This window comes from Microcaecilia unicolor, chromosome 1 (assembly GCF_901765095.1).
Source record: "Microcaecilia unicolor chromosome 1, aMicUni1.1, whole genome shotgun sequence".
Lineage (NCBI taxonomy): Eukaryota > Metazoa > Chordata > Amphibia > Gymnophiona > Siphonopidae > Microcaecilia > Microcaecilia unicolor.
The window spans coordinates 709,435,879-709,453,469 of NC_044031.1; the positions used below are offsets into that span (position 1 = coordinate 709,435,879).

The 17,591-nt window shown below is 42.9% G+C and overlaps 1 protein-coding gene across 5 annotated transcripts in view; it reads right to left on the minus strand.

Moving 5' to 3' along the window:
* The window catches only part of UNC13C (unc-13 homolog C), a 921,443-nt gene that overhangs the window by 92,167 nt on the left and 811,685 nt on the right, over window positions 1-17,591 (minus strand). For all 5 annotated transcript variants that reach the window (XM_030189213.1, XM_030189208.1, XM_030189204.1 and 2 more), the window contains 2 exons: window positions 5,492-5,580; window positions 3,044-3,193 (listed from right to left, as the gene is read on the minus strand). In XM_030189213.1, the coding sequence (XP_030045073.1) occupies window positions 3,044-3,193; window positions 5,492-5,580 (239 nt within the window). The remainder of the gene's footprint in view (window positions 1-3,043; window positions 3,194-5,491; window positions 5,581-17,591) is intronic.

Below are 17,591 nucleotides of genomic sequence, written 5' to 3' on the forward strand. Positions count from 1 at the left end.
TAGGCTCACACTTCGGGTCTTTTGGGATTGGTGTTAGGAGAATGTGACCGTGAGCCACGGAGAAGCGCCCACGCTGAAGCATGTAGTTTAGCTAGGATGTAAAGTCAGCAACAAAACACTCTGGTGCTGATTGCAGCAGGTAGTTAGGGCAGATATCCAGCTTGCAGTGCATCCGAGAAAACTTGCGAAGGGCCAAGGAGACCTGCGCAGTAGTGACCTGCTCAAAGAAGGACCAATAACGGTCATCTGGGCAAGGGGCTAGAGCCCCGTAAGGCCAATAAGGAAGTCATCAACACCAGTGGAGCTCAGGGGGAGTGAGTTCCGAAGTAGAAGGATTTTTTCTCTGAAATAGTTGGCCAGCTGGGGCGCTGAAGGCATACCATCACTTGGTGAGGTAACAGGAGTGGTGTCTAGAAGAGAATTCAGCTGATGGTATAGTTCCATGCATCCAACATAACCGCTTGAATTCTTTTTGGAAGAAAGCTCTCTTGGCTTGTTTGATTGCATATTTGTAAGTGCGATGAGAATGCTTCCATGCTGATAGGGCGCGGTCGCTTTTGGACTTAAACCAAGCACTCTCCAGCCTTCTAGTTTGTTGCTTCAGCACTTTAAGTTCATGAGTAAACCAAGTTTTAGATCTGCGGTGGAAGGAGGATTTAAGTTGCAAAGGGGCAAGACCGTCTAAGATGCCTTGACACCTGCTCTCCCAACGAGTGAGGTAATCAAAAGAGTCTGCATTTGCTTGCAAGTTGCCCCCATAAATTTGTTTCCAAAACGATTTCAGATCAACTTCCCCTCTTGCACAGTAAGTAGCGGGCTCCTCGGGGAGTGGATGGCTGGTCTTCCGCCAGCGGATGGCAAACCTTAGTTGGTAGTGATCTGTCCAAGGGATGGCAGTCCATGCAGAATTTGCTACACAGAGGACAGAGTCATTAAGGAACTTGAAAGCAAAGAGATCAAGGGTGTGACCTTTGAAGTGCGTCAGATGCAGATCAGGATAATGAAGATCCAGGAGGTTGAGGAAACTCAGGCATTGACTAGCTTTGGTAGAGTGCCGATGTTCTAAATGTAGGTTCAAGTCGCCAAGAATAAGGAGGTTGGAATAATTGGTGCAGGAAGCAGAGATAAAGTCTATGAACTCGGCCTGACTGGCAATCTAATTGTTTGGTGGTCTATAGAACAGAATACAGCATAGACAATCTTGAAGAGATCTGCTGTGGACCTTGATGGAAGCTATTTCCAGACGGGACGATATGGATTCATCTAGGGAGTCAACTCGGAGGCTCGAGCCAGGGAGAAGAGAGAAAAAGATCTCTTTTCTGAGGCCCTGTGAACAGTTATATTTGATAACCTGTGAGCAGCTATATGTCCTAATCTCCCCAGGTACTATTTAGATAGTATGCAAATGTTTAGTTTTATAATTGATCTATATTCAGTTACTTGTTACTGTTTGCTGATTGCACCTTTTCTGTTCATTTTTCTAATTTGTCATGACAATAAACATTTTTAATTTATTGCCTCTGACAAAAGAATCCTGGTGGTTTGTGTGTTGGGTATGTGAGTGCTTTCTAGGAACTGTGGGGCCACTGGGAATGTGGCCCCAGTAGCCTAGAAATCACTGGAGATAATTTGAGAGGGGGAGACTTGCCCAGAGGCGGTTGGGAGCCAGTTGGTGGGAAGAGAGTGCTATTGTATACCTCAGTAGGTGCAGGTGGACATGAGCTGTACTGGTGAGAGACCCTCTAAGTGGCCGTGGGGTAGCTCAGATGGGTGGTTAGGTATTTTGTGACCGCCTCGGTGGTGTTCCATGCTGTGTGAGGCCTAGTGCCATGTTTCAACAAAATTTCCTTCTTGTGCTTCTAAACTCTTCTCAATCATTCTTTCAAAGTTTTAGGGTTGCAATGTAATGCTTTGACTGATCCTCCAATTGTCCTTTACAAGTTTGTCAACCTTTTTCATTTGAAAGACTCGTCAGTTGCTGTCGTAGGTTGTCCACTTCATTTTAGATCACACTTGTCGGTCCACAATATTTACATTTTTTGGATCAACGATGAACAGTACTCACATAAATATGGCTATTACCATAAACAACCTGCATGCAGCAATGAATTTGAACTGAGAGACTTATGCAGTCGTCAGAAATTTCACCACAGCATGTTGGTTACATCGTACTGATGAGAGATCACTGCATGCTTCCATTTCACAAGGAATAGCAAAACTGTCTCTTCATACAGACACTTCTTACCAACTGAGATGAAGTAATAGATGGCAAAGATCAAGTGAACGTATGTAGTTCATCAGTGCTGCCATCTGTTGATGAATTATGGAGGTGGAGGAATTACTTTTTATTTACTCCTTATACCATTATTGGAAGGACTTGAGCACTTTCATTTTCCTTCTCTCTGCAGTGTGAATTACAAAACCTTGGACTGCCCCACCTCTGCTGAAGGGAACTTTTATCTCACAGTTCTCTTCTCATTAGAAACTAAGGGGTCCTAAGCTGTGGTAAACACTAAAGCATACTTACTTCAGTTTAAAAAGCACTACTGCGGGGCATGCTAAGGCATCTTGCAGTAATTTTGGGATCAATTAGCACTACCAATGCACTAAAAAATAGAATTTCTTTTTTGGCACTGGGGGCGTGTCTGGGGGGTGGAGAGTAGATGTGTTCTGATCTAATCGGTTAGCGCGGCTACATCGCCACTTGCTAACCAATCAGCGAGTGGTTAGCTTGTGAGCCCTTACCACCTACAAAATAGGTGGCATTAATGAAGAAATTAGCTCGTGGCCGTTAATAGGAAAAATGGAAAATGGGGCCTTTCTATTGCCGCACTAAAAGTGGCCTTAGCGCGTGGGAAAGATCAGCTCTGGGGATAGTACAGGCCACTTTTTAGCGCTGCTTGATAAAAACGGGCCCCTTAGAGAAATAATGAAGGTTTGCATGAGGTCAAAAGAATCATGTCTTGTTTGTATACCATATACTTCATTCCTGTTACATCAGTTTTACCCTAAGCGTGTAATCAAATGGGTTTATTTTACTTACGTTTTATCCAGAAAGTCCATGAGCGGTCTCAACATTATCTCAGCATCCATGGCTGCATTGTTCCTATTTGTGGATGCATTTCCATTTCCTCTCATTTGATTTAGTTCAAAACTCATCTGTCGCACACATTCTTCTATCATGGCTTGGAAACTAAAAAAAAAAAAAAATACTTGGAGAATAAAGAATGCTTGTTCCCAGCGGGCTCTATTGACTACAGTCATGGAAAAGAAATTCCTGAGCAAATTTTATTCATAGACACTTATGTTGTTTTGTAAAATACTATGGGAGGTCTCCTTGTCTTGACTTGGGTGTGTGAATTTCCCCCTCCAAGGTACTACCTCAATTTTGTTTGTCCACAAGAAGACAGGAAGCTCATAGTGCTTGACTCAAAGTTTCAAAAATAAAAGTCTTAAAAAGACAGCTCATCCTATAATTTCAACTACATGGAAAAGGAATGCAGGTTTCCTTCATCTATGTAAGCAACAGAAAATCCATGAAAAATGGTGAAAACCCTAGCTGTTCAGCATTGCTGTCAAATATTTAATTTTCAAAGCCATCGAAACATGCATATTGGCTGACTGTAAACTGCTGTCCTTCAACGTGGCAAAGCAGGCTTAACCATCTTGGATGGCAGCTTCTGGAGGTGGGAAGCCGTGACAATGAAAAAAACAATAGGTCCTGACAGCCACAGTAACTCCAAAAATCATCAGCATATATTTTTGGCCCCTGTGAGGGTGTACAATTTTCAAACAATCCAATAGTTCAGTTTACTTTGTTCACATATTTGCTCTTCTGCCCGTAGTCTAGAGTGGTTTATCTAGGTAAATGGCTTTTGGAAAGTCTCTCTCTCTCTCTTCTATATATCTATCGATCTCTCTCTTCCATATCTATCTATATATCTCTCTACATGCAGACAATTTGAAAACTGTCCACTTCCATTCTGAAGAACCACAAACCAGGTAGGTTTTCAAGATACCAATATGAACACACACAAGATAAGATTGGCATGCATTAGGGATATCCACAAAACCCAACTGGTTTGTGACCTTTACAGAATCTGATTTAAGGAGTCCTTTTACTATAGTGCAGTAAAGTTATGCATGTACTGTATGCTTAAGTCAATCAGTGTAAACTGCTCTGATGTGGAAATGAAGGGCGATATAGCAAAATTAAAAAAATTAAAAGTAAATAGAAGTGACCAAATTACCATGCAGTAATTGCTGGGTATATTCCCAGCATCTGCAATGCAGTTACTCCCTAACGCCATACACCTGTATGCACAATGTAACAATTAGTGCACAAAGCCGCGTGCATATGTTTGCAGAATATGTTCGGTACGCACGTAACTTAATTTAATAATTAGCTCCTAATTAGTGTTAACAACCAGTAATTGGCTATAATTGCTGCTAATTAGAAGTTACACGTGTAGCTTCCCTAAGTTGGTATTCTATAAATTGTGTATATAAAATCCAAAGAGCGCAACTGCAAGGGGTGTGGACCTGGGAGGCTCATAGGTCAGTCAGCAATGATCAGCACATGTGCACACGGGTGCCAGCAGTGAGAGGCCATTTTGGGGGCAGCCCTTACCACCACCCATTGATATGGCGGTAAGGGCTCCCGTGCTAACCCAGTGGTAACCGGGTAGCAATTACTGCTGGTTAATTTATAGGTCTAAAAATATAGGATGTATTTTTGTAGTGCTGGAAATGGCATGCGCCAGTGGCGATTCTAGGTCAGCTGCCACCCAGGGCGGATCGCCGCTGCGCACCCCCCCCCCCCCGGGTGCAGTGGTGTCCGTCCCCCCAGAGAGCAGCAATGACACCCCTCCCGGGGCATGAACCCCCCCCCCCCCCCGGGTGCATTCTTAGCTGCTGGGAGCAGCCGCGTGGCTGTCGGCTCCACTGGCTCCCTGCTCTCTCTGCCTTGGAACAGGAAGTAACCTGTTGCGGGGCAGAGGGAGCAAGGAACCAGCGGAGCCGGCAGGCGCACGGCTGCTCTCTGCACCCCTACAGCAGCGTTCACCCGGGGCGGACCGCCCCCACCGCCCCGCCCTCGGTACACCACTGGCGTGCGCTAGGAGTAGAAACTACCATCAGGCTCTTGGCTGCTGTTTATGTACTTCTATCTGCCCAGTTAGATCTTGGCTCCTCCCCAACTCTGCCCCAGACCGCCCTTCTCTCGGCTTTGGCTCCTCCCCAACTGCTCAGATTCGACTTGGCCAGTTAGTGCCAATATTCAGTGACATTTTCCTTTTAAGTGCTGCTGAATATCAGTGGCCAGCTGCTGAGTGCAAATTAAGCAGGCTGGAGCCTCTCCTGCTTCCTTAAAATGCTTTTAATATCGGGCCCACAAGTATTTATTTATCTGACTGCAGCAAAATACATGCTCTGTTAGTATGACCATACAATGCATATATTATGATAATAAATGTATCAATAACATTATTACCTGGAACCGTAAATACAGCTTAGTTCATCTAGCACGCCACTCAGCTTGACCTGAAGTTCTTTTAAAAGGACACTAGCTTCCTGATCCAGCTAAATAAAATGAACATAAAAATAACAGGCTAATTAGGTGCATGCCAATTTAATATCATATGCTTCATGTTTAATGTGCCTATTATCTATGCATAATGTTGCAGAATACAAAATATTTGCTGCAATAACGTTTACTGGTATTTGCTGTCCTATTTTCTGCTAATATTAAATTCTGCTGTGCACTCCACTGCACGATTGTGTTTCGGCATTAATATTCTATTGTCCTAATATAAGCTACAGCAGCAAAAGCATTATAGTATGTTAATATTTTATAGTCTACAGCATAATGCAATTAAAAAGCATATCCAAATATTGCGTAAAGAAAGTATTAATAAAAGTCTGAAAATACCAGCTGGACCTTACATGCCTAAGACTACAAATACAAAACAAGAATAGCATACTCACCAGTACTCTGAAAGATAAGAAAAGTACAATATACGTAATATGGGCCAGACCGCACTTGGTCCCCATGTGGGCTCTTTCTAAGGAAACTGGAGGCTTCTTTTCATTGATCAAGAAGTTTTAAGACTATCAAATTTGAATACCAGAAATGGGACAAACGTTCTACAGAGCGAACCCACCAACTGAACAACTGCAGGATCTCTACAGATAATAAAACTATTACAGACTTTCAATTTTCAAAAGGAGGTTTGTGATTGGCAGTGGGTGCTGTCCAGCAAAAGTCCTTTGATCTAAAGCAGGGGTTCTCAACCCAGTCCTTGGGACACACCCAGTCAGCCAGATTTTTAATGTAACCGCAATAAATATGTTTGAGATAAATTTGCATGCACTGCCTCCATTGTATATAAATTGATCTCATGCATATTTATTGTAGACATCTTAAAAACCTGACTGGTTGGGTATGTCCCAAGGACTGGGTTGAGAACCCCTGATCTAAAGCTACTATGCTGCCTAATGCTGGACTTCTGGCTGTACATATCACTGGACAGCCAAAAGTTAAGTGCTAGAACTGGAGCGGGATTAAGGGAGGTTCAGGAGTAGATCAAAACCTGATATTTAGCCACTATCCATAGGTTAAATGCAGTGTTGTTTAAAATATTATTTTTACTAATAATCCATGAGTCACACAACAAGGGTGTACCTAGGAAAGGCAGCATCTTAAACATTGCAGTGAGTACTAGAACATCAATACACCCATTGTAAAGCTAAACAAGACATTAGTAAAAATGATCCTGCCAACAGAAAACCATGTCTTTTTCACAAACAGAGAACACAGATACATGTAGACAAAAATTAAACTGAACCCCCAAGAGGCCAGATTCCGCATACAATGCAACATCACAGAAACAGTGATGCATGTTCCTAGTACTGTGCAAAATATAAAGATAGTAGACGTAAATTTAAAAAAAACCTGACAAATACCAATCACTTTACAAATTAAAAAATAGAAATAAAACAAAACAGAGAAAATAAGACAATACCATTTTATTGGACTAATACTTTTTCAATTAGCTTTCAGAGGCCAAAACCTCCTTCCTCAGGTCAGTACAGTATACTTCTGTTACGGTCCTGTCCTGACCTAAGGATGGAGGTTTTGATCTCTGAAAGTTGGTGAAAAATGTATTAAAATTAGACCAACAAAAAGATCACCTTATTTTCATTTTCTATTTATCACCATAGCTACAATGCTACTTTATTCTAAAGCAAATAAATCTTTTTTTCTACCTTTGTTGTCTCTGGTTTCTGCTTTCCTTGTCTTCTCTTCACTCTCTCCCTTCCATCCAGCATCTGCTCTCTTTCTCTCTCCCTTTCATCCAGCATGTCTTCTTTCTCTGCTCCTTCCATCCACTGTCTGCCCTTTCCCCCTTTCCATATGGTGTCTGCCAGCTTTCTCTGCCCCTTCCATCCACTACCTGCCTTTTCTTTCCCTTCAATCTTGCCTGTGTCTCCCTCTCTCCTTTTTACATGATGCATTCCAGTATCTCCCCCCCCCCCCATCTTTATTTCTCCTCTCTCTGTTCCCCATCCATATCCATCTTCTGCTTATCTCCTATTTGACTTTTTTCTCTCCATGTCCACTGTCATTCCCTCTGACTATCTCTCCTATCCATAAATTTCCCTCTGTGTCCCTGTCCCTTTTCCACCCATGTTCAGCATCTGCCCTCTGTGTCCCCTTCCCATGTTCCTCATCCTTCTTTCTCCCTCTCTTCTGCACTCCCACCCGAGGGCCAGTATCTCTCTCCCTCTTCTCTCCCCTGCTTCATAGTACTGCATCTCGTCCCCCCCCCCCCCGATTCAGCTTTTTCCCAGTCTCCTCTCCCTCATGCGTCCCACCTTTCTCTCCCCTCCGCCTCTTGCTTCCCTTTGACCTGGCATCACTCTCACTCCTTTCTCCACCCCCCCCCCCTTTTCCCCATTCCTCTGTCATCGCTTTCCTTCCTCTCTCCACCACTCTTTTCTCTTGGGTCTGGCATTCCTCTCTCCACCCCCTCTTCCCTTAGAGCTGGCATCACATCCCATCCTCCTCTCTCCACCCCCCTTTCCCTTTGGTCTGGCTGGAATCACTCTCCCTCTGTCCTCCCCCCTGCCACCCCCTCCCCAACTAGTGCGGTATTACAATCCCCCTCCTCACGCCACTCCTGCATGCCTCCAAGATTCTAGGCCCACCAGCAGCATCTCAGCAATGAAAGCGCTGCCTTTTGCATGCCCCAGAAGCTTCCTCTATACAGCTTCCCGCGTAGGCGGGATGCTGTACATAGAATGCTTCCGGGGCTGGCCGAAGGCAATGCTCACATTGCTGATGCTGCTGGAGGCCTCTAAGTTTAAAGACCAGCAGAGTGGGGTGAGCGAGGTGGTGGGAGAGCGATACCGCACCAGTCGGGGGGGTGGGGGGGGTGGGGGGTGAAGATGTATGCAGCAACACCGCACCAGTTGGGTGAGTGGGAAGACGTCCATGAATGGCAGCACCCCCTAACGTCCTGCACCTGGGGTGAACCAGCCCGCCCTGCCCGCGGTACGCCACTGTTCCTTGCCCCCACCATACAGCATCTCTCTCCCTTTTTGTCCTTCCCCCTCCCCCACCCAAAATCCAGTACCTCTCCTCTTCTTTTAAAAGTTCTTCTTGCCATGATCTATGCAGTGCTGGCACTCTCAGCAAGAGCAGCCTGCTTTAGCCAATCCCAGGGCCTTCCATTAGCAATGACGGGATGCAGCTGAAGGAAGGCTCTCGGGATTGGCTGAAGCAGCTATTGCTGAGTAGCAGGCAACTTCATCCAATCCCAGGGTCTTCCTTAAGCAAGGGCAGGATGCAGCTGAAGGAAGGCTCCCGGGATTGGCAGAAACAGCTACTGCTGAGTAGCAGGCTGCTTCAGCCAATCCCGTGACCTTCTTTCAGCAAGGGCGGGATATAGCTGCAGAAAGGACCTGGGGGATTGGCTGAAGCAACCTGCTATTATTAAGAAGAGTGCACTGTACTTGGCACTGTGCAGAACTGCAGATTGTGGCAAAAAGAACTTTTAAAAGAAGAGGTACTGGATTGTGGGTGGTGGGGGAGGATGCCAATGCGTGAGACCAGGCCCTTTAAGCATGTGAGCTGGAGAAGGGGCCCAATTGCATGTGACTTGGTATGTCTGGGAGGAGGGGGGAGGAAATTTAGTACTTCAGCCTTTTACTTGTAACGAAGCAGCATGTAATGAGGTAAAAATATTTAAAACTGGTTCTGATAATACTCCGTTATAAGTAAATGTGCTCATGCTTGTCTTGTACTCCATAACAAGTAAAAGTAATGAAATTTTTACTTAAGTATAACGTGTTACTTTTACTTTGTTACTATACAACACTGGTATGTACAAGTGCCACCGCAAATATAGCAGGTATAACTTTATATGGATGAGAAATATGTATAAAGCTATATCCCCCTAATTCTATATATCGTGCCTTAATTTCCGTTTGGAAACTGAAGCATATTCTATAATAATGTGTGTAACTTAATTTGTTAACTAGCTAATCAGCACTGTTAATTGCAAGTTAACAAGCAATTATCAGCACTAATTGGCACACAACTCGCTAAGCATATTCTGCAATGTGGTGCACCTAAATTGTAAGTTGCATAGCTGAAAAAAGGCAGGGCTATGGGCGGGGCATGGGCATTTCTAAAATCCATGTGCATTATTATAGAATTCGCCCACTCTGCGCCTAAGTTAGGTACCGGAATTTACGCCAAGTATAACATAGCCTAAATGGACCCGACCACATTTGGTTGTGTGGAGAGGCACATGGTGTATTCTACATACCATGTGGAAATTTAAACCTATTCACTTAACAGTGCCTTCTGCACCAATTTCTCTTTTAGGTACTCATCACTCTAGTAACCAGCTTTCGATATTTAGGTATCACTTTTGAGCCTCAGATTTCTTCATTCTGTAAAACAGGTTTTCTAGTTTTGCGACAGTTATGTGCTGTTCACCCTTTCTTTGATAATAACACCTTTTATTCTCTGATCTTGGCACTGTTTATAACCAAGAATGATTATTGCAATAGTGTTTATCTAGGCATGTCTAAAACATTGCTTTAATGACTTCAGGCATTACAGAATATGGCCATTCATCTTCTCTGCTATGTTTGGAAGTCAGAAAATGTCATATCTATGTTAAAGTCACATCATTAGTTGCCGGTACAGTTCCATAAGTACATAAGTATTGCCATACTGGGAAAGACCAAAGGTCCATCGAGCCCAGCATCCTGTTTCCAACAGTGGCCAATCTAGGTCACAAATACCCGGCAAGATCCCCAAAATGTACAAAACATTTTATACTGCTTATCCCAGAAATAGTGGATTTTCCCCAAGTCCATTTAATAACGGTCTATGGACCGTTTAGCAAGCCGTCCAAATCTTTTTTAAACTCCGCTAAGCTAACCGCCTTTACCACATTATCTGGCAAAGAATTCCAGAGTTTAATTACACGTTGAGTGAAGAAAATTTTTTTCTCCGATTCGTTTTAAATTTAATACATTGTAGCTTCATTGCATGCCCCTAGTCCTAGTATTTTTGGAAAGCGTGAACAGATGCTTCACATCTACCTGTTCAACTCCACTCATTATTTTACAAACCTCTATCATATCTCCCCTCAGCTGCCTTTTCTCCAAGCTGAAGAGCCCTAGCCGCTTTAGCCTTTCCTCATAGGGAAGTCGTCCCATCCCCTTTATCATTTTCGTCGCCCTTCTCTGCACCTTTTCTAATTCCACTATATCTTTTTTGAGATGCGGCGACCAGAATTGAACATAATATTCGAGGTGTGGTCGCACCATGGAGTGATACAAAGGTATTATAACATCCTCATTTTTGTTTTCCATTCCTTTCCTAATAATACCTAACATTCTATTTGCTTTCTTAGCCGCTGCAGCACACTGAGCAGAAGGTTTCAACGTATCATCGACGACACCTAGATTCCTTTCTTGGTTCGTGACTCCTAACATGGAACCTTGCATGACGTAGCTATAATTCGGGTTCCTCTTTCCCACATGCATCACTTTCCACTTGCTCACATTAAACGTCATCTGCCATTTAGACGCCCAATCTCCCAGTCTCGTAAGGTCCGCTTGTAATTTTTCACAATCTTCCCATCTTCAGTATAAAATCATTTTACTGGCTTTCTCAGCTTTTCGCAATGGAACTCCATCTCATCTGTCTACCCTATCCCCTATTTGCCAGAGCGAGTCTTGAGGTCATTGAATGACCATCGTTTGGTCTTGCCTGGTCCATGGTTGGCACAGATGGAAAGCGCAAGACACAGTATTTTCTTTTTTGTGGCACCATTGTTGTGGAATTCTATGCCGCTGTTTTGGGAAGTAAACTTTCCTTGAGAAAATTTAAATCTTTGCTAAAAACATGGTTCTTTAAACAGGCTTACCCTTCTTTGTCTCAGTAAGTTCTGGCGGCACTTTTCTGATACCAATTACCTTTTATCTTCGCTAAGTTGTATGTGTGTATTGTGGTTCTTTCCTATATAATATAATATATATATTAATTGTAGTTCTTTTCTTATTATGTAAATTTAGTTTTGTAAACTGCTTAGCCCTGCCTGTCAGTTCAAGTGGTATAGAAAGTCTGGAATAAATAAAATAAATAAAAACATGCTGGCCGCCGTGTGCAAAAAAAAAATCTGGATAGTCAGAGACTGAAAATCTGGATACTTCGGAGAATGCCTGATATTATCTGGTTAGTGGCAATATTCAGCCGTGATCTAGATAGCTTATCCATATACACATAGGATAACTTTTTTGCTGTCCTAAGTTATCCAAATAGCTATCCTGGTTGTGGTGCTGAAAATCACTGCTACACAGATAACTTTGGTCTCAAACCCAGCTCCGTCCCCAGACCAGCCTGGTACTATCCAGATAGTCTGTAAAGATATTCAGCAGTACTATCTGGATATTGGCATGATGGTCTGTAAAGATACTCAGTGGTATTGTGCAGATAGCGCTATGGCAGTCTGTAAAGATATTCAATGGATCTATCTGGATAGTGCCATGGACGTCTGTAAAGATATTTAGTGGTACCATCTGGATACTACCGCATAATTTAAAAATTTTTTTTTGCATTGCCATATTGGGATAGACTGAAGGTCCATCAAGCCCAGTATCCTGTTTCCAAAAGTGGCCAATCCAGGTCACAAGTACCTGGCAAGATCCCAAAACAATAAAACAGATTTTATGTTGCTTATCCTTGAAATAAGCAGTGGATTTTCCCAAGTCCATCTTAATAATGACTTATGGACTTTTGCTTTTGAATATTGACTCCATTATTTATAAGCCTCCTATGTGGAGCAGTATCAAAAGATTTGCTGTAACTCAAGTGAACCACATCTAGCACACATCCCTGATCCAATTTTCCAGTTACCCAATTAACAAAATTGATCTGATATGTTTGACACATTCTCTTTCTGGTAAAACCAGTCTGTATGAGGGAGACAAAGTCAAACAAATCTGATCAACTTTGTTGATTAGATGACTAGAGAAATAGATCAAGGTCATTTACTGGATATGGGTTTCACAAAGGGCAGTGGTACATGGAATTCACTTGGAGGAAAGAAAGATGGCTGTCTAGAGATTTCCACTATACTTCAGAAAATAACATCTGACCAAAAACATGCTTTCCCTGTATTTCAGACTTTTAAATAGCTCCACTTATAACAAAGCCTCAAGCTGAGTTTGTCTAGAAGATAGTTGATTGCTTTCTTATAATTTAATTGCCAGATCATTCAATAATATACAGTGGAGAATCACAGTTTTCCAACAAATGCTTTGGCTGTTTCCCCTGGATTCATATTTTGATTTCATGGGCGTAGCGTTAAAAATGTGCCCATCAGTTCTCTTACTTTGCTAATGTTGTTCCTGTATGAAAGCCTAGGCTGTGATCACAGTGAACATCTTAAAATAGTTTTCAATGTGAAGAAATATTTCAAGCGAGACAGAAACAGACTAGACTCTCTGAAGATGTCATACTGTGAATCAATCTATAGAATGGTGACAGGGCTTTTGGTCTCACATGAAGTGGTAAACCAATAAACGGTATCCTTACAAGCCTTGAAAAAATATTTCCATAAAACTACAGTCACAGCGTCCAGATATAATAAATCCATGTATATGAAGTCATGTTAATGTTTTGAGAAATCTAAAAAAAGGAATTTGGGGAAAGAAAGAAAGAACAAGGCTGAGAATACTGAGTGCTCAGAATTCACTGTGCATTCAATGTATTTTCATTATACCGAAATCTAGTAAAAGCAGTGTAAATCAGGTCAGACGTTAGAAGAGAAGCAGGCAGATCGCTATCTAATTTCCAATTTCAGATCTGTGATGAAGGGATTTGCATTTTATTTACACCTCTCTCAGTAGTTCAAAGTGTATTACAGTCAGGTACAATAGGTATTTTCCTATCTCTGGAAGGATTACAATCTATGTGTGCACCAGAGGCAATGGAGAATTAAGTGAGTTGCCAAGACCACAAGGGCTGGCAGTGGGATTTGAATCCTGTCTTCCCTGACTCTCAGTTTCCTGCTCTGAGGCTACTTCTCCAAAATCATTTGTGTCTCTGGTCACGAATAGGAGGCTTTCCATGTTAATGGTAATTTTATAATATAGGTTTGGAGTGTCTTAAAACATTAGCAGGGCAATTCTGTAAGCTGGTACTAAGAGGTATGCACCACTTAGGGGTGTCAAAGCCATTTTCAAACAGGAAAAATGGTATTTCCTGTTCGAAAATAAGTGAGAATGTCATGAATATCTATTTTCCCAAATAAAACATCACAATTATAGACACACACAAAAAAAATAGAAACAAGGACATTGTCTGACAACATCTGTACAAAAATGGCCACACAGATGTCCCTGCAGAACAGAGGGGCAGCCTTGTGCTTAGTGCAATGGACTTAGGGCACCCATATTCACATTCCACTGCAACTCTCAGGCTTATTTTCGAAAGTGATCACCGGCCATTTTCCGACATAAATCAGGAGATGGCCGGCGATCTCTCAAAAGCGGCGAAATCAGTATAATCAAAAGCGGCTTTTTTGATAGCATCGCTGCTTTCCCGTCGCCTCACCGGCGAAAGTTCAATGGGGCGTGCCAGCGGCGAAGGAAAGGCAGGACATGGGTGGGCATGGGCATGGCTACCAGATGGCCGGCTTTCGCGGATAATGGAAAAAAAAAGCGGCGTTAAGCAGTATTTCGCCGGGTTTACTTGGTCCTTTTATTTTCACGACCAAGCCTCAAAAAGGTGTCCCAACTGACCAGATGACCACCGGAGTGAATGGGGGATGACCTCCCCATTGTCCCCCAGTGGTCACCAACCCCCTCCCACACTAAAAAAATACAAATCAAAACCTTTTTTTACCAGCCTCTATGCCAGCCTCAAATGTCATACCCAGCTCCCTGACAGCAGTATGCAAGTCCCTGGAACAGTTTTAGTGGGTGCAGTGCACTTCAGGCAGGCAGACCCACGTCCATCCCCCCCCCCCCCCACCTGTTACACTTATGGTGGTAAATGTTAAGCCCTCCAAACCCCCCCAAAACCCACTGTACCCACATGTAGGTGCCCCCTTCACCCATAAGGGCTACGGTAATGGTGTAGAGTTGTAGGGAGTGGGTTTGGGGGAGATTTGGGGGGCTCAGCACCCAAGGTAAGGGAGCTATACACCTAAGAGCTTTTTTTGTATTTTTTAAACATTTTTAGAAGTGCCCCCTAGGGTGCCCGGTTGGTGTCCTGGCATGTCAGGGAGACCAGTGCACTACAAATGCTGACTCCTCTCATGACCAAATGCCTTGGATTTCGCTGGGATTGAGGTGGCCGGCATTTTTTTCCATTATCACTGAAAAACAAAACCGGCGATCTCAAACCCGGCGTACTCTGGCATTTGGCCGGGCTAAACCGTATTATCGGAAAAAAAGATGGCCAGCCATCTTTTTCGATAATACGGTTCGGGCCAGCTGTTGCGCCACCGCCAAAATAGATCACCGGCGATCTATTTCGCCAGCGACGTTCGATTATGCCCCTCCACGTTATTTTAAATGGTGAGCTCTCTGTAGACAGAGAAATGCCTACCATACCTGAATATGTACCAACTCAATAGCCCTCAGCCTTGCAGGTGTCTTTAATATTTAGGTGCAGTAGTTATGTGCCTATTTCTAGAGTGCTCACAATTTGAAGGTACAAAAAAAGGATAGAGCTAAAGTTGGATTTGAACCTGGGTCCCCTGGTTTTCAGTCTACTGCACCAACCACTATACTACCCTTCAGACCTGCTTCCTGCTGTATTCAGAATGCCCATAGTACCAATTTCTCAGGGAGCCTGGTTCTCTTTCCGGTGTCACTTTATGGGTGAGGGAGGGGGACAGTAACAACTGGAGGATTCATAAGAGGTCATGCCTTAATCTTTCCAGTGGTCCCCTATTCAATCAGGGCACCTTTTTATACCCTGAATATGGTTGAAACAGGTTTAACTTAGGACACTCTTTTTTTTTTTTACTTGGACATTTCTTTCTGTTCGATTATCACTGTTGGATGTCCTAAATTTGGGCCCTCCCTAGTCCCACTCTAAACATGCCCACAAGACGCCCCCTTGCTATTTGGTCAAACTGCTGTATAGGATATCCAAATTCTGCCTTTTGAAAATTGAGGTTTGGCAAATGAATGCTTTTTGGGCATTTTGAGATGGCCACCTGCTTTGAAAATGAGTGCCATAATGCCTAACTGCAAAAGGGGTGTAGAGTGGGTGGAGCATGGGCGAGCTTTGGGTGTGTCCCACAGGTAAGCACAGTTTATAGAACACTATAAAATACCCACATCACGTGACACACTTAGGCATGCCAGCTTATGCTTACTATTGACATGGCATAAGAGTGCACACTTAAACATGGACGTGCCAATGCTGTCATATGCTAGTATTCTATATCGGAATCTTGGCACCAAGATGCCATTTATAGAATTGGTGCAAAGTACACAGTATTGGGGCACCTAAACTGAGGCACCAATTTATAGAATTGCCATGTAGGAGTAAAGTGGTAGAAATCAGGGCTAGATTAAAGCCATGGACATTTATGCTTGCTATACACACCTCTTTTATAATCTATGCATGTAAATTGCAACTCCATCCATGTTCCACCCAAACTCTGGCCCACCACACACCTAAATGCAGAATATATAAAAGTACATGCCTTCTTGGCACAGTGGCATAGGCAGAAATTTTAAGAAGGGGTGCAACCCTGCCCCTGGGCCCCATAGCACCAACCCTCCCCCCCCCCCCCCCCGAACCTTAAAATCGCCTTGCTCCACTCCAATCTTTGCCTTGCACAAAACAGGAAGTTGCATCAGAAAGTCCTGATGCAGGCCGCAGGCAGCCTATGAATGCTGCTACCATTGCCTGATTGAAGACTGGAAGGAGATGATTTTAAGGAAAGGCGGGGAGGGGGGGCGGTCTGAAAGGAGATTCGTATGCAACACACGCACCTGGAATAAATACGCCACTGTCTTTGCACCATGTGTAGTTGTATGAGTATAATCCCAGGCTAATTGTATAAATGTATATAAAAACAATTTACTCATGAAAAATCCTAGTTAAGAACATCTCATAACCTTTTCCCTCCCTGAGTCCATTTACCAGTTTGTTACATCTCTACGTGTTCTTTTTAAAATTTCAATGTTCCCTTTGTTCTCCATTTCAATCTGTGCTCTTTTAAAGATTACATGTTATAGAACAGTTCCTTTAAAAGACCCTGAAGAGAGACACGCAGCTTTGATATCACAGGTTCTGATACACATTGGTTAGAATAAAGGACAGAGTCACTCATAGGTTCTCCTCTCATCTCTGCAACCTACTTGTGATATGATGGAACAACTGCAGTGTTGCATCTCCCTTACAGTTTGCTTATAGCTGTACAACTCTTTTTTGACTTAATTGTCTGAAGGTTCACGTTCTCACTTTCTAATTTCTTTAGGAATCTGTTCACCAAAATTATTTAAGGTATGGTAGAACATGTACGTATGTAGGGGTTAATAGCTATAATTCTGTCCCCCCAACCAGTCAATCTATAATAAAGGCACAACAATGCTTCCTTATCTTTCAAGAATACAAAGGTAAGTGAAAATGTTGCTCTAAAGGAAAGTGTTGCTCTAAAGGATACTTTCTCCTATGATCTTTCCAAAACTGCCGATAAGTTTAAATTATCAGAAGTTTTGCCTGATTAGGAACAGTAGGCAAATAATACAGTTTCTGAAGCGGAGGCAGTCCTGTCTCTGGATAAAAGTAGAGCTCTATGGTAGAGGTCAACTGAAACTGTTTTTTAAAGATTTGGCCGTAAGCAAAACTGCTACCGAAACTATTCATTCATTTTCAGTTGAAACAGAAAATGTGCCTGAAATCAGGCACGTGGTTTTGGCCAGAACTAAAACTGAAACTAAAACAAAAGAAAAAGCCCCGAGTCTGATTGTGTGAATGTGAACACATTTTTTTTATTATTATCATTTTTGAAATGTTTACATATTTCCAGACCAGAACA